Source organism: Manis javanica, chromosome 9, assembly GCF_040802235.1.
Source record: "Manis javanica isolate MJ-LG chromosome 9, MJ_LKY, whole genome shotgun sequence".
Classification (NCBI taxonomy): domain Eukaryota; kingdom Metazoa; phylum Chordata; class Mammalia; order Pholidota; family Manidae; genus Manis; species Manis javanica.
In genome coordinates this window covers 113,066,144-113,089,272 of record NC_133164.1, presented here as the reverse complement: position 1 = coordinate 113,089,272, position 23,129 = coordinate 113,066,144, and the positions used below count along the sequence as shown (strand labels likewise).

The window sequence follows — 23,129 nt, the reverse complement described above, 5'->3', positions numbered from 1 at the left end:
CCAGAGAACAGGAACGTATAGAAGCTGACATAGAGAGAGATAAAAGGATCTCCAGGAATGAAACAACACTAAGAGAAATATGTGACCAATACAAAAGGAAAAACATTCGTATTATAGGGATACCAGAAGAGGAAGAAAGAGGAAAAGGGATAGAAAGTGTCTTTGAAGAAATAATTGCTGAAAACTTCCCCAAACTGGGGGAGGAAATAATCGAACAGACCATGGAATTATACAGAACCCCCAACAGAAAGGATCCAAGGAGGACAACACCAAGACACATAATAATTAAAATGGCAAGGATCAAGGACAAGGAAAGAGTTTTAAAGGCAGCTAGAGAGAAAAAGGTCACCTATAAAGGAAAACCAATCAGGCTAACATCAGACTTCTCAACAGAAACCCTACAGGCCAGAAGAGAATGGCATGATATACTTAATGCAATGAAACAGAAGGGCCTTGAACCAAGGATACTGTATCCAGCACGACTATCATTTAAATATGATGGTGGGATCAAACAATTCCCAGACAAGCTAAAGCTGAGGGAATTTGCTTCCCACAAACCACCTCTACAGGGCATCCTACAGGGACTGCTCTAGATGGGAGCACCCCTAAAAAGAGCACAGAACAAAACACACAACATATGAAGAAGGGAGGAGGAGGAATAAGAAGGGAGAGAAGAAAAGACTCTCCAGACAGTGTATATAACAGCTCAATAAGCGAGCTAAGTTAGGCAGTAAGATACTAAAGAAGCTAACCTTGAACCTTTGGTAACCACGAATCTAAAGCCTGCAATGGCAATAAGTACATATCTTTCAATAGTCACCCTAAATGTAAATGGACTTAATGCACCAATCAAAAGACATAGAGTAATAGAATGGATAAAAAAGCAAGACCCATCTATATGCTGCTTACAAGAAACTCACCTTAAACCCAAAGATAAGCATAGACTAAAAGTCAAGGGATGGAAAAACATATTTCAGGCAAACAACAGTGAGAAGAAAGCAGGGGTTGCAGTACTAATATCAGACAAAATAGACTTCAAAACAAAGAAAGTAACAAGAGATAAAGAAGGCCACTACATAATGATAAAGGGCTTAGTCCAACAAGAGGATATAACCATTCTAAATATATATGCACCCAATACAGGAGCACCAGCATATGTGAAGCAAATACTAACAGAACTAAAGAGGGAAATAGACTGCAATGCATTCATTGTAGGAGACTTCAACACACCACTTAGATGCACTTAGATGCAAACGTAGATGCAAAGGATAGATCCACCGGGCAGAAAATAAGTAAAGACACACAGGCACTGAACAACACACTAGAACAGATGGACCTAATAGACATCTATAGAACTTTACATCCAAAAGCAACAGGATATACATTCTTCTCAAGTGCACATGGAACATTCTCCAGAATAGACCACATACTAGCTCACAAAAAGAGCCTCAGTAAATTCCACAATATTGAAATTCTACCAACCAATTTTTCAGACCACAAAGGTATGAAAGTAGAAATAAATTCTACAAAGAAAACAAAAAGGCTCACAAACACATGGAGGCTTAACAACATGCTACTAAATAATCAATGGATCAATGAACAAATCAAAATAGAGATCAAGGAATATATAGAAACAAATGACAACAACAACACTAAGCCCCAACTTCTGTGGGATGCAGCGAAAGCAGTCTTAAGAGGAAAGTATATAGCAATCCAGGCACACTTGAAGAAGGAAGAACAATCCCAAATGAATAGTCTAACATCACAATTATTAAAACTGGAAAAAGAAGAACAAATGAGGCCTAAAGTCAGCAGAAGGAGGGACATAATAAAGATCAGAGAAGAAATAAACAAAATTGAGAAGAATAAAACAATAGCAAAAATCAACGAAACCAAGAGCTGGTTCTTTGAGAAAATAAACAAAATAGATAAGCCTCTAGCCCAACTTATTAAGAGAAAAAGAGAGTCAACACAAATCAACATAATCAGAAATGAGAATGGAAAAATCACGACAGACTCCACAGAAATACAAAGAATTATTAAAGACTACTATGAAAACCTATATGCCAACAAGCTGGAAAACCTAGAAGAAATGGACAACTTCCTAGAAAAATACAACCTCCCAAGACTGACCAAGGAAGAAACACAAAAGTTAAACAAACCAATTACAAGCAAAGAAATTGAAACAGTAATCAAAAAACTACCCAAGAACAAAACCCCGGGGCCGGACGGATTTACCTCGGAATTTTATCAGACACACAGAGAAGACATAATACCCATTCTCCTTAAAGTGTTCCACAAAATAGAAGAAGAGGGAATACTCCCAAACTCATTCTATGAGGCCAACATCACCCTAATACCAAAACCAGGAAAAGACCCCACCAAAAAAGAAAATTACAGACCAATATCCCTGATGAACGTAGATGCAAAAATACTCAATAAAATATTAGCAAACAGAATTCAACAGTATATCAAAAGGATCATACACCATGACCAAGTGGGGTTCATCCCAGGGATGCAAGGATGGTACAACATTCGAAAATCCATCAACATCATCCACCACATCAACAAAAAGAAAGACAAAAACCACATGATCATCTCCATAGATGCTGAAAAAGCATTTGACAAAATTCAACATCCATTCATGATAAAAACTCTCAGCAAAATGGGAATAGAGGGCAAGTACCTCAACATAATAAAGGCCATATATGATAAACCCACAGCCAGCATTATACTGAACAGCGAGAAGCTGAAAGCATTTCCACTGAGATCGGGAACCAGACAGGGATGCCCACTCTCCCCACTGTTATTTAACATAGTACTGGAGGTCCTAGCCACGGCAATCAGACAAAACAAAGAAATACAAGGAATCCAGATTGGTAAAGAAGAAGTTAAACTGTCACTATTTGCAGATGATATGATACTGTACATAAAAAACCCTAAAGACTCCACTCCAAAACTACTAGAACTGATATCGGAATACAGCAAAGTTGCAGGATACAAAATCAACACACAGAAATCTGTAGCTTTCCTATACACTAACAACGAATCAATAGAAAGAGAAATCAGGAAAACAATTCCATTCACCATTGCATCAAAAAGAATAAAATACCTAGGAATAAACCTAACCAAGGAAGTGAAAGACTTATACTCTGAAAACTACAAGTCACTCTTAAGAGAAATTAAAGGGGACACTAATAAATGGAAACTCATCCCATGCTCATGGCTAGGAAGAATTAATATCGTCAAAATGGCCATCCTGCCCAAAGCAATATACAAATTTGATGCAATCCCTCTCAAATTACCAGCAACATTCTTCAATGAATTGGAACAAATAATTCAAAAATTCATATGGAAACACCAAAGACCCCGAATAGCCAAAGCAATCCTGAAAAAGAAGAATAAAGTAGGGGGGATCTCACTCCCCAACTTCAAGCTCTACTACAAAGCCATAGTAATCAAGACAATTTGGTACTGGCACAAGAACAGAGCCACAGACCAGTGGAACAGATTAGAGACCCCAGAAATTAACCCAAACATATATGGTCAATTAATATTTGATAAAGGAGCCATGGACATACAATGGCAAAATGACAGTCTCTTCAACAGATGGTGCTGGCAAAACTGGACAGCTACATGTAGGAGAATGAAACTGGACCATTGTCTAACCCCATATACAAAGGTAAACTCAAAATGGATCAAAGACCTGAATGTAAGTCACGAAACCATTAAACTCTTGGAAAAAAACATAGGCAAAAACCTCTTAGACATAAACATGAGTGATCTCTTCTTGAACATATCTCCCCGGGCAAGGAAAACAACAGCAAAAATGAGCAAGTGGGACTACATTAAGCTGAAAAGCTTCTGTACAGCGAAAGACACCATCAATAGAACAAAAAGGAACCCTACAGTATGGGAGAATATATTTGAAAATGACAGATCTGATAAAGGCTTGACGTCCAGAATATATAAAGAGCTCACACGCCTCAACAAACAAAAAACAAATAACCCAATTAAAAAATGGGCAGAGGAACTGAACAGACAGTTCTCCAAAAAAGAAATACAGATGGCCAAGAGACACATGAAAAGATGCTCCACATCGCTAATTATCAGAGAAATGCAAATTAAAACTACAATGAGGTATCACCTCACACCAGTAAGGATAGCTGCCATCCAAAAGACAAACAACAACAAATGTTGGCGAGGCTGTGGAGAAAGGGGAACCCTCCTACACTGCTGGTGGGAATGTAAATTAGTTCAACCATTGTGGAAAGCAGTATGGAGGTGCATCAAAATGCTCAAAACAGACCTACCATTTGACCCAGGAATTCCACTCCTAGGAATTTACCCTAAGAACGCAGCAATCAAGTTTGAGAAAGACAGATGCACTCCTATGTTTATCGCAGCACTATTTACAATAGCCAAGAATTGGAAGCAACCTAAATGTCCATCTGTAGATGAATGGATAAAGAAGATGTGGTACATATACACAATGGAATACTACTCAGCCATAAGAAGTGGAAAAATCCAACCATTTGCAGCAACATGGATGGAGCTGGAGAGTATTATGCTCAGTGAAATAAGCCAAGCGGAGAAAGAGAAATACCAAATGATTTCACTCATCTGAGGAGTATAGGAACAAAGGAAAAACTGAAGGAACAAAACAGCAGCAGAATTACAGAACCCAAAAATGGACTAACAGGTACCAAAGGGAAAGGAACTGGGGAGGATGGGTGGGCAGGGAGGGATAAGGGGGGGGAAGAAGAAGGGGGGTATTAAGATTAGCATGCATGGGGGGGAGGGAGAAAGGGGAGGGTGGGCTGCACAACACAGAGAGGACAAGTAGTGACTCTACAACATTTTGCTAAGCTGATGGACAGTAACCGTAATGTGGTTGTTAGGGGGGACCTGATATAGGGGAGAGCATAGTAAACATAGTATTCTTCAGGTAAGTGTAGATTAAAAATTTAAAAAAAAAAAAAAGAAAGAAAGAAAGAAAAGGGGGATTACTCCTCAACAGGATAAAACTATTGGTAAATCAAAGATCAATGCATGCTTTAAATATCCTTAATGTTGATCACTTAAAGGGTGTCAGATGATCAGCTATGGAGGTACTCTTTTCTGATAATATTCCTTTCTCTTAATTAAAAAAAAAAAAAAAAAAAAGCAGTTACTGTGTGCTGACCTCCAATGAGTTCTGCACAGTGGTATAGAGGGCATGTCAAAGTGTGGGCAAAGGGTCTGTTTGTTTCTACGCAGAAGATCAAGGCCTAGCTTGGATACCCAGAAAATGAACTAAGATACGATATGAGGAGGAGCTTCCGGCATCAGCACTCTCTGGAGGACTCGTGCCGGGGGATGATCATCAAAAAGCCTCCACAGGGATCCGGACGATGCTGCGGTTGTGGCTGCATCCAGCCCACCATCTCCTGGACTTGCCATAAGAAGGAGGAGGGAGATGTCTAGGCTGGCATGTGCATACAGTGAGACAACGAATTTGACTGGATCTGTACTGTTGGAACTCAACCAGGAGTTGGGAGGGGTGCAAGTTGTAGCACCCCAAAATCTCATGACTATAGACTATCTATGGTTAAAAGAACATATGGGATGTGAACAGATCCCAGAAATGGGCTGCTTTAATTTGTCTGATGGTTCAAGTACAGTTGGAAAATATCCATCATATCATAGATAAATTTTCACAAATGCCTAGGGTGCCTAAATGGTTTTCTTGGCTTCACTGGAGATGGCTGGTAATTATAGATTTGCTTTGTTTATGTCACCGTATTCCTATTATGTCAATATGTGTGTGCAAATTAGTTAGTAGTTTAAAACCTATACATACTTAAGGTACTATACAAGAAGATATGTCAAAGAAATAATCAATCCTCCCAAGTTTCCTTCATATGCTACATCTATAGCTTTTCTTCTTCCTTCCTAATTACAAACTTTAAATAGAATTCGTGCCTCATATCGAATTTACCGAGTATCATAATTCCTCCAGGTGGTAAAGATACCTCGAGACAAGTGCTGGGCATAGAAGCCACAGGGCATAAATCTGCAAAGAAGTAAAAAGCTAACCTTTGCAAACAATATGGCTTCTCTCTCACTTACCAACTTTACATTTCCCTGTATGGCCCCGGAAGATGACTGGTTAGCCAGAGACGGGTAAGATTCCTCAAGGGAGGAACAACCTAAGACAGGCACAGTCGCAGGGGGGCCATCAGGTGAGAATTTGGGGATCAACAGAGGTGAGGCTCAGAACCTCACCCCCCCTGCTTTGAGAGAAATCTTCTGCATCCGTGGATGTCTTGCTGCCCTTGTCTAGCCTGGATTAATACTTAGTCCATAGGCACACACCTGATCATCTGATCATCTACATTTGCCTTCTTACAGCACTAAACTATCTCTTCTACCTTTATCTTGCATCTACCTACCACTTCAGCATTTTATTAAAAATAAAAATAATAATAATAATAGGAGAAATGTGGGATCAACATATAAATCAAGTACAAAAATCAAATGAATATTCATATTTGACCTGATGGTTTATAGGTCATATTGCATGATCAAAACCGAAAGTTTCTGTGATGACTGCCCTTGTACTGTTCACCATGTAAGAATTTATTCACTCTGTAAGAATTCGTTCACCATGTAAGAACTTGTTCGTTATGCTTCAGAAGATTGGAGACTGACGAGAATTAGGCTTGAGATGGATTAATGATTGTACATTGAGCATTGACCCCCCTATACTGAATTTTATTGTTGTTAACAACCATTTGATCAATAAATATGAGAGATGCCCTCTCAAAAAAAAAAAAAAAAAAAAAAAAAACTGACCATGTGTTGAAGTCATTGAAAATATTTTGAACCCTTTGGTTGTGTTTGCAAAAATATTCCAATTCCTGCAGAGGATCTGAATAGACAGTTCTCTAAAGAAGAAATTCAGATGGCCAACAGACACATGAAAAGATGCTCCACATCGCTTGTCATCAGAGAAATGCAAATTAAAACCACAATGAGATATCATCTCACACCAGTAAGGATGGCTACCATCCAAAAGACAAACAACAAATGTTGGCGAGGTTGGGGAGAAAGGGGAACCCTCCTACACTGCTGGTGGGAATGTAAATTAGTTAAACCATTGTGGAAAGCAGTATGGAGGTTCCTCAAAATGCTCAAAATAGAAATACCATTTGACCCAGGAATTCCACTTCTAGGAATTTACCCTAAGAATGCAGCACTCCAGTTTGAAAAAGACAGATGCACCCCTATGTTTATCGCTGCAATATGTCCATCAGTAGATGAATGGATAAAGAAGATGTGGTACATATACACAATGGAATATTACTCAGCCATGAGAAAAAAACAAATCCTACCATTTGCAACAACATGGATGGAGCTAGAGGGTATTATGCTCAGTGAAATAAGCCAGGCAGAGAAAGACAAGTACCAAATGATTTCACTCATCTGTGGAGTATAAGAACAAAAGAAAACTGAAGGAACAAAACAGCAGCAGAAGCACAGAACCCAAGAATGGACTAATAGTTACCAAAGGAAAAGGGACTGGGGAGAACGGGTGGGAAGGGAGGGATAAGGTGGGAAAAAAAGAAAGGGGGCATTACGATTAGCATGTATAGTGGGGGGGGCACGGGGAGGGCTGTGCAACCCAGAAGACAAGTAGTGATTTTACAGCATCTTACTATGCTGATGGACAGTGACTGTGAATGGGGATGTGGGGGGGACTTGGTGAAGGGGGGACCTTAGTAAACATAATGTCCTTCATGTAATTGTAGGAAGAATAAAATGCCAGTAGTCTATAAGAAGAGCAGTTAGGAAGTAAGATGGTCAAAGCTGTGCACATATTAGAAAGTGCTACTTACAGTGGGGTTTAAGGAGTCTTTGCAGACTTTACTGCCAAGGTGAAATTGTAAAGGGTGAGTAGGCTAGCCCAATAGAAAAAAAGAAAAAAATGTGGAAAGAGAGCAGCATGTGCCACATGAGGATGAGGTAGTATGGCTTCTTGGAGAAGCTGCCAGTCATTGATGTGGTTGGAATGTAGAGGGGAGTGAGAGATGAGCTTGCAACAAATGTTATCCTCCATTGCCAGGTGAGGAAACAGAGCTTTAGACAAGTGAAATGGTTTAGTCGAATTGACAAGCAAATAGGAGAGTGGCATTGCAATTGAATTTAGGTCTGACTCCAAAGTTTATGTGACTTCCACATGACAGTGTCACCCAGATTATACAGGTTGTTTCTGGTTTATCATCATTACAGGCAAGTCTTTAGTAAATACCGCCTTTTTAAAAAAATGTGATTTGCTACAGCTTCCCTTAATTGTACTCTGTATTTAACTTCTATATACTCTTCTCTGCTTTTGTCTGTTCAGATGTCTTTTGCTTTAGAACTAAATATCCTTTTGTACCACATGCTTTCCCTTGTTCTTTTATTAGTTAATAAAATCCCAAAATATTAACCCCTAAACAAAGTCCCATGATTCCATCTCCACTTGTACGTTTTAAACTCCTTGAAGGGCAGCTCCTAGTACAGAGCATAGCATAGAGTGTGTGACCTAATAAGTGCCTGTTGGATGAAGGAGTCATCACACTGCACACAGCATGGTTCATTATCTACAGGTAGTTTTCTTGGAGGGGAGGTGGGAGTCAATTAATGATGAAGTAGAAAATGTTCCCAGTCTTGTTATATACAGTCCTTACAATTTCTCCTTCAGTTAAACCAAGTTCTTTATTATTTAGTTGTCAAGTAGATGTCATTTGTAATGTCTGTTGTTTTATATATTGAAGGATTAGATAATCATACCATGCTGTATGACTCTAGAAAATCCCTCAAGTGTTTTTTTTTTTTTAGTACTCTTTTAAACTGCTTTTCTTGTTATTTTGCTATTCACAAAATGATGTGAAACCAGCTTCAATTCTTAAAATGAATACCTGCCTCAGCCACTCTCAGCTTTAGAGATTCCACCTATTCAAGTCTGTTTGCTATTTCCCCCTTCTTTTCCCATCCCGCTGTGGGACCTGTGTTGCTGTCTCATGCTTCTCCATTTCCAGTGCTGTTCACTGACAGGCTTCTGCAGTGACTGCTGAGACTGCTGCGAAGTAGAGGAGGAGAGAATAGAAAGAAAGGCAGTAATAGAAGCTACTATTTTTTAAGCAGTGGCAATATTCCTGACATTTCGTTAAGCTCTACATAATCTCATTTAGCATTAGCAACCTTGATCTGTAGATATGAGATTATCATTCCCATTTTATAGTTAGAATGAAATCACATCTCAGAAAAGTTTTGTGCATTGCTGATGGTCATACATTGAGCAAGTGACAGAGCCAGGATTTAAATTCTGATCTGTGTGGCTCCAAACTCTTAACCACAATGCTTTGTTTGTCCGTCCTTTCTACAACTATGCCCTAGTTTATCCTTGTTTCTCCCTTTATTTCTGGTGTCATTTTATGCTACTAGGGAGGAATTACAAAGGGGAAAGAAACTCTTGCCTTTCCTCCATAATTTCTCCTACTCCTGAAGGTAATTCTTAATTCTCACTTTATTTAACTTTGGCTAGCAAAGCGAGGGTAAAACAGAGAGAGCAAGGCATGGGGGTCAGGGAGCACCATGTTACCTCACCACTCCTGGCTTTTTTCTCCTGTGCTGTTCTTAGTGTCACAGCTTTCCACAATTGTGTTCTTTTCCCAATCACTGGAGTTTCCATCCCTGACCATTGCAGCATTATTCCTGGCCCAGAGCACCCGGGCCTCCCGGCCCATGGAAGCCACCACTGGCAACTTCCACTGATGAGCTCCGTTCTTGTTTGCCAGGTGGCTGGGAAGACATGGTGACTGAATGAGCCTGCTGTGGTTGAGCAGTGGAGAGAACAGATAGACAGCATGTTAAGTGGGAGTTTGAATAAATGGAAGCATTGTTCCAGACGAAGATTAGGCCCCACAGTTTATTATGGATTAAATGGGTGTTTGTGGGCTACTGAAAGAACTCAATCAATATTTATAAAACTGTTACTAAGGGGAAATATATTGCAAGTTCCAAACAAGTTATTTACAAACAAACTAGGTACATGTCACTTTTAAATTAAGACTTGCTGATTGCCACAGTTCCAGGCTATCTAGCCTTTTCTTCTGTAATATGCTTCTCTAGTGACAGGTTTTGAAATGTAGTTCTTAGATTAATCATGTAGTTATACAACCATTGAAAGAAAGAAGTATCTATCATCACTTTATAAAATCTTTTAAAACCTATCAATTAGCATGAATGTGGAAATATTTCGATGTTTTGTTTGATTTACAGAAACCAGGCCAACTCCTGCCATGTAGTTTTGCAGCAATTGGTGTTTCCATAGCATTTTTCCTGCTGATTCAAGCCTGCCCCTGGACTTACTACATATATTGTTTGTTGCCAGTGTCGATATGGTATGCGGTTCTAAGGGAGTAAGTAGCACATCTTGTCGTGTTTCTCACATCACTGACAGTTAGATCTCTATTTAAAATGTATTAGATTTCTGTAACATAAGTTGTCAAAGGTATTTATAATGCTCTCAAATCTCCAAGCCCTCTCACTTTAGTTATAACCACATAAATGTTGTACATTGGCATCCTTTCTCTTCTACCCTTTCCTTTTGACTTCATCTTTATTGCCCTGAGGGAGCATTGACCTTGTTGCTTTCTTTGTGTATTTTTTATAAGAAAAACCTGGAGTAAAAATAGAGTAATTAGTGTTGATTATACTGTGCTAGGAGTAACTTCCATTTTGAACTTGTCTCATCATCTCAGATTCCAGTATATCTTCATGTTTCACAAAGAAATTTTCATGTTTTCTTCCATGCGTTTTTGCCCCTTCTTTCCTAGCCATCATGTAAACCTAAAGAAATGAAACTTTCTAATTAAATCAGACCCAATAATGTGTACATACAGAGATAAATGATACTATTCTCTTGTGCTGTGCTCTACCTTTAAGTGCTTCCTCACAAGTTGGCCTTAAAATTAATTGGTATCATTGTAATAAACATCACAAACAGAGCTCCCTAAAAGTTAGGCCCGCTCACATTTATCTTAGGCTGATTTGCTGGGCAGGAAGCGTCTTGTCGATTTCTGTATCTGTGCCAGTAATCTGGGATTGAAGCTTAGTCTTGGGCAGCCAGGCTTCCTACAAGCAAACCAGACCCTGGAAGCAGACCAGGGACTGGGAGCCCAGAGTAAGGGTATTTTCAGGGTTGGCCAATATGTTTGCCAAGATGTACATTTTTATTCTAATTTTATTCCAATTTTTATTAACTCCAGCTTTGACCACCTCTTCCTTGCTTTAAAAACATTAACTATTAAAAATATTAAAGTGTTAAAAATATCAAAAATCAAAATTATTAAAATGTTTAAAATATTAAGATGTTGAAATATTAGGCAGAAGACCCTGAGAAAAGAATATACTGTAACTTCACCATTTGGTTGCTGGCTCTACATATTTAAATCAGATTATTTTTCTAATGTCATTTACTCTGCTTTAAAAGTTTTTAGAATTAAAAGTTTTATCCTTGCAGAAAATTCTATTCTGCTAAAGAACCCCTCCTGAATTATTAAATGTCCTAATTATGAAGATGACATATATATTTAAACTTAAAGGGAAAATATGATTTTGAAAGTGTATTATGTTCTCTTTATCTTTTTGATAGATTATATAGAGAATAAAACATAAAAATTTACTTTTCTTCTATTAAAAAAAAACTAACTGATTTTATGAAATCATCTCATTTCTTTGCACTGTATTCACTATGAGAACAAAAGAAATGCTCTTCTTCTGACTAGTGTTAGCTTTTCTTTCCTACACGGCACCTCAATAGTTTTGGTAACATTATACAACCATCATTTTCAATCAGAAAAAGGTCATAAACCAAAGAGTACTGACCTTTTGTGATTACTACTTAATAGTGTACTACAGATGCTAAATTTTTTTTCCCAGTGATGAGGTGTAAAAAGTACTCAAGTATATAATACATTTTTGATGGTTATGGATTCACATTTAGTTACAAATTAGTGTACAATTGATGACATCTTAAATTGGGTATGGAAGAGGCTCAGTGAAAAAGGTAGATTTTTTTGTCTACCTATATTAAGAATATGCCTTTATTTCATTAAAATAGGTGAGACTTCAACATAAGGCTAACCTTGGTAAATTTTTTAAAATTTTCAGTTTTTATTTATTTGGGTTTATTTTATTTCTGATGTTGTATCTGTAATTGTATATACCTATGTTTAAACTAAGATCAAACAAGACTCATTTATTGTCATTAATGTTTATAAAAAACTAAGCAAATTACTGTGGTCATTAATTAATTCAGAAACTACATTTTTTCCTAAAACACTTATGAATTTCAAAAAAAAAAGATTTAGGTAAGTTAAAACCATTGAAACAAATCTGTTAGAAGTTATCTTAGTTTTTGAATAATCTGTGAATTGACAATTCCCTGATTTCTAGCTTTGTGCAAAGTTTTTGTGTTTTGGTACATGTGACCAAATATTTTAAGTTCCGGAGTAGAAATAATATTTTTATAAATAATCTTGTAAACAGATTTCAGGTTCTTCAAGACCTTGTCGCAGCACTGTTGACCTTTCCTCCAAGTCGTTTCTTTGGCTACCTGTTAGTCTTTACTCTGGGAATTGAAGTATTAGTAAGTAATTTACCACATTATAACATTTGCAGATCTCTTTCATATTTATGTAACTCCTTGTAAATGACCTAATTTTCATTTCTTCTTTGGGATGTGCTACCAGGTTCTCAGTTTTTTCTACCGCTGTATGCTTACAGCTGGACTTACGGCATTTGCAGGTTGGCCATTTTTCACTCAGCTGTGGACTCGAGCAAAGGTATTAATACTCATTTTGACATTGGAGAGATTAGTAACAACATTGTTTTGATGTGTTTAACTCGAGGAATTGTTCATTTTGAAAGAAAAGGTAGAATGTGTCCTTACCTAAACAGCCTGGTCCTTTTGACAGGAGGACTTGAGGTTGGCTTTAAGGTTTCAGTGATTCGCATAGACTTTCATATCCAAATGAACTTGTCGTATGGTGAAATACTGTAGAAGCGTAGCTAGGATGTCCTTCTCTGAAGCCCTTTCCATAGTCTTAAATACCTAAACTGGAACAGCCAAGGAACCGCCCAGAGTGGTACAGTGGCTTACAAGGCCAATGCAACTCAGGTCGAAGGAGGCACCTCCCTCCTGGCCCTGAGCCCTTTAGCTTTTTTCTGGAAAAGTATGTACTCTAACAGATTATTTTTAAATATGATTACTCCTGATTTTTCTTCCTTTAACAAGGTAAGGAATTACAATGTGGTTTTACAAAGAATACTCTCATGTTTCCACTTTGATACTTTTTGATAGAGGTAGCAGAAAGATAGAAATATCTTCTTTCCACCCTATGAGAACTTATAAAATTCTCCACTTAATGGGATTATTGATAAATTTTTGTCTTAATCTATTTATAAACATATTTTAGCTCATTTCCCTCCTGGGTATAATCATTTGGTTATGATTTCAGGCCAGCTGTCTTACAGATGTAATCAATATATGGTGTTGCATAAATTGAATGAAGCACTTGCTTTGAAATGTCAGACCCAGGTTTAAATCCAAACTGTTTCATTTACTAGCTGTAGACCTGGTATTATTTATACTTTAATATCTCTGAGCTCAGTTTCTTCATCTGATATATTGTGAATAATATAATCCACCTCTTGAGGTTACTGTAAGAATTAAATGGGGTAATGCTCATATTATACCTAATACAGTACCTACTACATAATGGAGCCTTTATAAATAATAAATATTACTTTTTAAAGTCAATAGATAAAAGGCTTTGCATTTTCCTTTTAGGTTCATAGCCATGTAATCTGTTAAACACTGAAGACAGTTTCTTTTTACCATATTTGTCTAACAATAACTTTTTTTTATTTTAGATCACCTCACTGAGTTGGATTTTCTTCTCTTTGCTCCTGGCAGTGTTCCCTCTGATGCCTGTTGTAGGACGAAAGCCAGATATCTCTCTAGTGTATGAACAATATTAACTTTTTTTTTTTTCAACACAGTTGTTTTTCTCAATACTAAGAAATATGAGCCTAATCTTGATCATGAATTCAAGATCATGTGAACAGACTGGAAGTTAAAATACTAATATCAAACCATTAGTTATAATTTTGGCCCAGGTTCTGAGACGCATTAAGATGCTTCTGGGCCTTCACAAAAAATGAAATTGTACCTACAGTGATAATATAAAATGCAAAAGAAAAAAAATCTAGAACTTCTATCTTTTGTAAATTGGGAGATTAGTAAAAGGTCTCATAGGAAAAAAATGTTCTTTTGCCAAAATAAAGGCCTAAAAGCCATTCATGTAATCTGTCTTTGCCTTTGAGCATGTCCATACTTTAAAATGTCTTAGAAAAATGAAATTCTCTCCTATTCTGATCAGAACATAATTATCTCCAAGGAGGGAACTTCATGTACCTTGACAGCTTTCCCATGTTTAATCGCTTCAACTGTTAGAAAGTTATGTACACCTTACCTGAATCCTACATGCTGCTTTAAACTGATTTCTCCTCACTGTATCCAACATATATCTGTAGAATAATTGCTTACCTTTGTTTTTAACTTTTAAGTTATTAGCAACTTCTATTGGCTGTGTGTTGTGTTTGTGTGTGTGTGCTTGGCAAGCTAAATGATCATTATTTCATTTAACGTTTCCTCTCATTTCCTAATCATATAATATCTTTGTTACTTTCTTTTGAACTCTGTGTAAGGAAATTTTTTTAGCATTTTAACCTAATCTTTAATAGATGGGGCATATCTTTTATAATTGAAGGAAGATTAACTAAACAATATTTTTAAAGTATGTGTTAGTTTTGGAGTATTATTGTTTATGAATTAACATATTTATCTCATTTCTGTGAAATACCAGTATGGAATAGAGCAGGAGTTATTCCAGGAAGGAAGTTTGTTAGCAGAGCCCCAAATCTTGTATCGACTTCTAAGACCATACTGTCTAAGCCATACCGTATTCATTAGTGTTACAAGTAAAAACATTTTATAGCCGTCATAAACTATAAATAGTATGTGAGAAGATGAATTCAAATGTTTTCATTTATTTCTTGTCTCATATTACTTTGTGAGCTCCTCTGTTGTCTCTGTAAAGCCTCTGTCTCTCCTTTCAGATTCTCTGCCTGTCTGTCTTGCCCAAGCAGTATTGACATAGCTGAGCAGAATTTATCATATGTAAAAGGTTGTATAAATGGCCTCCACAGAAATTTGCCTCTTGTATATACTACTAAAGATGAATTCAGGAAGCAAACTTGTTAATCTAATTTATATTTCTAAAAATCATGGTATTTCCCTCTATACTTCTTAATTTAACTTTCAATGATTTAAGTTTGTGTTGCTTTCCTAGTCGCTATTTTTGCAACTTCTTTCTTTTGACTCCCGATTTATGGAGCAATTTCTACTCTCCATTTGATCTCTCACATCATCTCCCTCTAGAAATTTACAGATAGATATGTGAAACATTTAGGCTAAATTTTTTTTTAAGTATGTAACATAACTGTAATATCCCTATTACTCAGTTCTCTAAAGTAAAAACATACTTGCCAATGAATTAGAATAAACTTTTTTTTTAAAGGAAAGAAGCAAAAATAAGCGAGGAATCTTGATCATATGTAGCTGGTTTTCATAAATTGTAATGGAAATCCATGTTGAATGTAGTTATACTACCTTTCCACCTTGTGATTCTCTTTTTGAAGGAAACTATTAGAAGAATCAAAACAAAAACGAAACCAACAAGCATGTTCCTGGGAATTCCTGCTTCCCATTCTCCTTAGCCCTGCTTTCTTTTTCTCCTAAACCACCTCCTGTTCTCTTGAGTTGAGGGGTTTGTTATATTGCTAGGTTCCAGAGACTGTCCTTACCATAATTTCAGTTATCCTGTGTTACTCAGATTTTTCAGAGGTGAGAACTAGAGCTCAGCATTAGGACACTATTTCCTTAGATCAGTTTCCTTTGGTTCCAGGAACCATACTGCACCTGGTGTTCTTGGAGAAGTGTAATTTGTTTTTCATTACTATACAAAATACCTCAGTGCATGCTGCCTTGGTGACCTCTGTCTGCCCGTCCTTTAGCCAGAAATAGCTGAGGAAAGCAGTAAGGCCAGTGAGAGAAAGCAGCAGTTTGTCCTGCTAGGAATACTGTGGATTATAAATACAGCTCCCTTATATATTAGTAAGTGTGCATAGTCAGAAAAAGTATTTGTAGATACTGATAGATATGTTTGTTTAGCTATCTTTTATATTGTATTCTGTAAATTTGTCCAGGTCAGGCTAAGAATTATGGCATTGATATGCATAAAAGTTTTAAAAATCAACTTATAGAAATAAGGTAAAGACCCTTAAAAATTTGTAAGGAGAAGTTACAAGTCACCCCATCCTTACAATATCTTTATCTTAAGATTTTTATTCCTATTATACTTATGTATCCATTTTGCTACTTCATCTTGATTAAACCAAATGACTGAGAGGCTCTATATTCGAGTAAAATGCCTAATATTTTCATATTATACCTGTTTAGTAATTATCTTAAGAAAATCTAAAATTGTGAATTGTGTTTTAAAACAGAATGGGTGCCGGCTTGCTGGTTCTGTTGCTATCGTTGTTTGTTATAACATCTTTCATAAAAAGAAAAGGCAGTTTTGTAAATGAAGAGCTGTTGTTACATCTGTTACAGGTCAGTCACAGATTTTCAGTAACTATGTTATACTAATGATTTACCAATATATATCTATGGTTGTATGTAGTTACGTTGTTCTTAAGATGCCATCAAGTTTACATCACTCAGTATCTGCCTGCTGAGAAGAAAGTTTTCTGTTTACAGTATTACAGGAAAATATATTCTCTAAAAGGTATGAAACAGCAAAAGGGTCAACAGGAAGCAGCTCAAAGATGTTTAGTAAACAGAGGTCAAGGGACCTAAGAGGCATCTGTATTGACCAAAAAATTGAGCTGAAAAGGGTTTTCTATAGACTGAGGTTCTATGTTATCCTCATGTGAGTCAGGGAAAGGGCAAGCTGCATTGAAGTGAAGTGAAGACAAGCATATGTTTATCTGAAGAATAACCAACCAGTTTAAGGACTTAAGACAACATCCTAGAAGAAAATTAACTTCATCTTGATTGGTAACTTTAGTGTGGTAGAAAGACCTTTGAACTTGACATTTCAAAATGGAGTCAATTCCGTTATTCTGCATACTAGATGTGTGATTTGCAGTAATATAACCAGTCTGTTTTAATCTGTAGAGATAATAATCTAATAGGATTGTGAGAATTAGAGAATATGTAATATCTATAAAATAGTACGTTTTTGTATATGAGTAGAAACCACTTGTTTGGTTTTTTTTAGAACAGTAAAAAAAATGTAAAGACATTTCTAGAACACTGACAAAAAAACTTACATGAATCTTCTTAAAAATTTCCCCACAACAAAACTGAAATAATATAAAGCATTCCCAAGAACACTCTAAAATAAAAATACACAACACTCAGAATATGTTAATTCATTCTGGGAAAACAACAGAGAACATCATAAAAAGAGAAATATTTTATCAAAGATCCTATCAAGCCATTGGAACACATCTTTTATTTTTCATGGTATACTGGCTTTATGCTATAGTCCATGGCAATTTTAGCAGAATTTGCCTTTAATAATGAATATTTTGACCGGTCGATATTTTTTAATCTCACTCTTTAGGAGCAAATATTGTGGCCTTTGTTAGAAATACCCCTGAGTATAAGGTAAATCTGTTATGAAATTCCTTTCTATGTTAGCTTTGTTGATTTGCATTTATTCCTCTACTGTGTATCATATGTTTTATTGATTTCAAGGTAAATATCTTTTTACATTTTATCATCTCTGGAACAAGAAGGTGTCTTATAGTTGAAAGGATCCTAGGATTGAGTCAGATCTTTATTCATATCATTTTTTCCTTATTAATTGACTGAAAATATAAGAGTAGATTAAATATATCTCTAGGACTTAGTGATGAGGTCACTAATCTGATCTCTAAGAGAGTTTACTTTGTCCATAGCCAGAGCTTTGCTGATTTCTTAAAATGGCAACTAATCTGCTAGTTCAGGGATCAGCAGACATTTTTCTAAAGAGCCAGATAATAAGTATTTTAGGCCTGTAGGTCATGTGCAATGTGCTATAATTTTTCAACTCTACCCTTTTAATGGAAAGGGAGGAATCAGCAGCGTGTAGGTGAACAGGAGTGACTGTGCTCCAGTAAAATGCAATGTTTAAAAGTGGGTCACCACCCTACAAACTATAGTTGACCAGCTCTACTCTAGCTTATGTATCTTCCCTGAAAAACACTGTACTCTTTGAATTCCCAATACCAGGTGAGTTATTCAGGCCACATGTATGTGTTAAATAGATAAAACTGGGGGGGAAACGCCAGAGGTAGAAGACACTAAATTACATAGATTTTAGTATATAAATTTTATACGTTTCTGCATTCCCATGATTTAAGAAACCTTCAAGGTAATAATAAATATTTCTAAGTAGAAACAGTGTGATGATGTATACCAAAGTACTCTCGAAAGAGTAAAATGCCTCATTTCATGCTTGTAAAGGAGAACTGCTGCTTAGTTGGAGAGTTCTAACTCTTAGCTTTGGCTACAGGAAGGTGAGCTGGGCCAATTTCAATAGCATTTTGGCCAGATTCTCATTAGTGAAGCACTCTTCTAAGTATTCTTTCTAATATATATAAATCAGTCTCTCACCAGCTTTGCTTTTATTTCTGTGTTTTGTATTTATTTTCAGATGCTGAGCACAGTGCTTTCCATTAGTGTTGTGTATAGCACCCATAATAGTCTTCTCAGGAAACAAGGACTGCCCCTTATTAATCAGATCGTTAGCTGGATAATATTAGGTAAGAGGTCACAAACCAAATGGGAGAACTTTACATCAAGTCATATCTTAAAGTTATCCATTTACATCTATTGTGTTATTATTGAGAGAAATAATTTTGTTGCAGGAAAATAATAAGCAGCTATTAATTCTATCTATTGCTGGAATTTAGCAAAATTAGAACTTCTGTGAACACTCATGTGTTAGTAAGAATTACTTGATAGAATATTTATGACCTGATAATAAAGATGTGTGTGTGTGTGTGTGTGTGTGTGTGTGTGTGTATATATATAAAATAAAAATCCAAGTGATTACAGAAGAGAAGAGGGATTTCATGCAGAGATCGTTATGCAGAAATTTCATGTTAATTCACAAATTCTCAGTTCTTACACAGGGACTGGGAAACACTTTAATTTTATCCATATTTCCCTTGCTGAAAATAACATCAATTTGTCACCTGCCAACACATTAAACATTAGTCATTTCAAAACATACTCCTCTGCAGCACTCTTAATTAAAGATGCTGAAATAGGCATGTGAAGCAAACAGATATAATTGACGGACCTTCCAACTTGAAGATAAGAGCAAGCTTCAAGTCCAAGTTTTTCTTTAAAGAAAGACACTTCATAATACCTGTGAATAATGTGACATGCAATTTAACCTTTGTCTATATTTTTTTTAATGAATTTTGTTGTTCAACATTAAAAAGGAAAAGATCTTTAGATGGAGCTTTGCCTTAAGAGGGTTAAGAGATAGGAGTGTTTATCCTTGGATTGCTCTTAAAAATTCAAGCAAAGACTTAAAAATGTAACAGGAAGCAGACATGTTATCACCTAGAGTTTTGATTTGTCCATTTTCCACACACTTTGGTCTGTGGAAGTTATTCTTGAGAATAACTGCTGTCACTATGTACATAATTTCATTTTCGTGATAGAAGCTTCACTTCATTATGGGCATTCTGCAGGCCTTCCCTTAAATTGTCTTGATTAATCAAGTTACTGTCGACATTCATTCTGCATGAACAGTATCCATGACTGCTCCTTCACTTAACACAATTGCGCTCAGTTTGTGCTGTCGTGTGGCACCGCACACACCAAATCCCTGCCCTCCTGGTGCTTCTGTTCTGCAGGGACGAGGGTGCTAATTAACACTCTAATGAGGCAGCTTTATGTGATGGCCTCTCATATGGCATGTTAGTTTTCAAATCTACAAGAAAACCGAAAATTATGAATGGAAACTCTAATATTAAAGGGCAGTCTTTCATTCATACTGCCTAAGTTCAAAGATGTATAGTCATATACAACACATACCAGCAGGTGAGCAGTACCTGGCAAATAATAAATAGGAGGTAGGTGTACCTGAGGAGCTGCCCAGCTCTTGCTCACTGTATAACCCTTTGCTGTGTAGCCTGGCTCACCTCCTAGTTTTTTTTACTTACCTAAAGGTAAACTACAATGAGGAAGAGAAGCAAAGAAAACAGGACTTGTGCCCATATCAATGTATCTGATTTTTAAACAACTTAAACTTCTAAAAAGGTTAAAAATAAATAGAACATTTACTGGAATTACAGAAAGCCATCCTCCACTTTATGTGTTTATGAGTGTATGTGTTTATTTGGGTTTATATGTATGTAAAAAATGTTAAGCATTGTATTCAGTATTTTTATCTATTTTACCATCTTTGCATTAATTTTTCAATTCACCAGTGATGTTCTTTATGGCATTTTGCCTTTCATTGTCTTTTATGACATTGACATTTTTGAAGAATATAGCCAACCCCAACCTGCCCCTTCTAAACAGAATGTTAAGAGTTTTGTATCTGTCTGATATTTCCTTATAATCAAATTGAGATTATGCATTATTGGCTAGAATACTGCATAAGTGATGTTGTATCCTTTCTAGGGACACTTTTGGATGTACATGATATCTATTTGTCCTCCATTAATAATACTGATTTCCATCACCCTTTCAAGGTGTTGCCTAGTTCTTTCACTCTATATTTACTGATTTTCCCCCTTCCTTGCAACTAATAAGCATCTATTGAGAGACAATCAAGACCATAAAATATCTTTCTCATCAAAATTTCTCCCTAGATTTAGGATCCATTCATAAGTCATTCTTGATCCAATCTTTGTCATGATAGCTACAAAGTGATGATATTCAAGCTTTAACATTCTCACTGCATTTACCGGAAGGTTTTCAGTAACCTATTGTAAGAATCCTCCCTTCTTTACCATTCATCATTCATTCATTCATTCATTCACTCACTTATGTATTTATTATTGTTGTGGACTCATGAGCTCCTGTTTTTTCAGAGGTTTATAATTCATTACCGTTGATATTTCAGTGCTCAAAATGTCCCAGACTTGTCCAAAGAGTCCCCTCAAGCTAGCTTGTAAATAAGCAACACTTTCCCATGTCCCCCGACCCCCAGTTTTTTTAGCACTTTCTTAACAATCTATCAGGAAGCTTACAAAATGATTAGGGCAAACACTGCCTAATTTTAAAGGTCACACAAACAGTAAGCATTATGAATGATAATAAGGTATTCAGAGCTTCTCAACTCGCATGTGGTGTGTCTCATACTGACACTACCCTGCCTTGTTATGTTACAGCCTCTTCCTTCGTCATGCCGCTCCTGAGTCCTACAAGTCTCCTCGAGCGATTGTTCAGCATACTTCTTTCCTCGATGTCAACCTACCTTCTTCTAAGCACCGGGTATAAACTTTTTAAAATTGTTATATTTAGTATGTTTTAAATGAAATATTGACATCTCTCTCTGAGTATTTAACCTCGGGAAATGAAAAATGTTGTGCAACTCTTGGGGAATACATTATGAATAGTTTCTGCACTATAAGAACCATGTCTAGATCTGTAATTTTCTATGCTTTTTTTTTTCTTGTCATTTTCATAGTATCGCCTGTTGTCTTTCTGTTTAATTCCTGATGTTGCTAAAATGTCATTTTACTAGTGTCAGAAAGCTCTTGAGTGGTTACAGAGGAATTTTCTGTCTCAAATAATGACTTGGAAGAGTTTGTTTTTGTTGCATTCCTTGCATGACTGTACTTTGCTTCGTTCATTCTTTTTTGGAATCTAGTATTTTCTTTTTCTTTTTACTTTTAAATATATCATAGTCCAAATAGTCCTTCTGATTTGGAAACTTTCAGAGTATTTTCTGGAAACTTAAAGAATCCATTTTTATTTAAGATTGAAATTTTCTTACAAAACAAAACCAAAAACTAGCAGCTTGATTAGGGGTGGTGGTTCCTGAAGCATTCTGTGAGACTCAGTGAACCCAATGGCATATTCTCATCTATTTTGAAGAAAAGAATTCTTCACTTGCTTTTGAATTCCTTCACTTAAATCCATGAGTTTGAGAAATGGGCACACTGTAACAGACGCTGACTAGAACAGGCAAATTGAATAACCACCACTATTAGCTCAAAATTTGACCCAAATACAAGATCTTGATCCCAATCAGATTAAACCTAGGGATTCACCATTGTGTCATCAACAGATTATTCCCAGTTCAGATGATTTTGTAAAGCTATTTTGGGTCCAGAACTTGGGTTCATTCTTTGGGACACTTAGTTGTCCTAATACAGAATTAGAGGGATATTCTCAGTCTTTTTATGGTAGACCCTAACATCCTAAGTGACCTAGAGCTTTGGAGTTCTTGCAGTCCACAGATAGAAAGATGATCCAGTGCAGTGCTAAGCCTCCTTCTCTTACCAAAGCCCCCACACCTCCTGTCTTTTCCTTTCTCCTTGCATTACCAGGTCTGGGGCATAGCTATAAAGATGTGTAATATAAGCAATGTAGACATTTTCACCAGTTCCTAATAAGATCTTAAGATGGGTTTTCTCTGAAATTTAGAACTTCCAACTTTCAAATAAAACTTGAAGTCCGTCAGCATATTCTTACTCAGGAGTGAGAACATGCGGAGACTTTAGAACTGTTGACTCTTCTCTGATGTATTGGTGAAATTGCATCGGATAAATAATTTATTTATAATTAGAATCCATCAAAATATATATGAATAGAATGTGTACAAGTTTTTAATCTAGATTAGAAAGCAGAAGACAAATCATTTCTATTCTAACCCACTATTTTGGGGGGGGGCACATGAGTTTCATTAAGAGATCACACCCAGAGGTTGCCTGAAGGAACTAAGTGTTTG

The 23,129-nt window shown here is 36.4% G+C and overlaps 1 protein-coding gene across 14 annotated transcripts in view; it reads left to right on the top strand.

Moving 5' to 3' along the window:
* PIGN (phosphatidylinositol glycan anchor biosynthesis class N) overlaps window positions 1–23,129 on the top strand; it is a 114,810-nt gene that overhangs the window by 51,490 nt on the left and 40,191 nt on the right. For 12 of the 14 annotated variants that reach the window (XR_012121257.1, XM_073213172.1, XM_073213168.1 and 9 more), the window contains 8 exons: window positions 9,734–9,841; window positions 10,309–10,448; window positions 12,580–12,679; window positions 12,783–12,875; window positions 13,966–14,057; window positions 16,663–16,771; window positions 18,864–18,972; window positions 21,565–21,667. Coding sequence is in view for 13 of the 14 variants with exons in the window: in XM_073213172.1 (XP_073069273.1) it covers window positions 9,734–9,841; window positions 10,309–10,448; window positions 12,580–12,679; window positions 12,783–12,875; window positions 13,966–14,057; window positions 16,663–16,771; window positions 18,864–18,972; window positions 21,565–21,667 (854 nt within the window). In the remaining variant the exon portion in view is untranslated. The remainder of the gene's footprint in view (window positions 1–9,733; window positions 9,842–10,308; window positions 10,449–12,579; window positions 12,680–12,782; window positions 12,876–13,965; window positions 14,058–16,662; window positions 16,772–18,863; window positions 18,973–21,564; window positions 21,668–23,129) is intronic. The other 2 variants (XM_073213176.1, XM_073213175.1) reach the window with 1 other exon arrangement.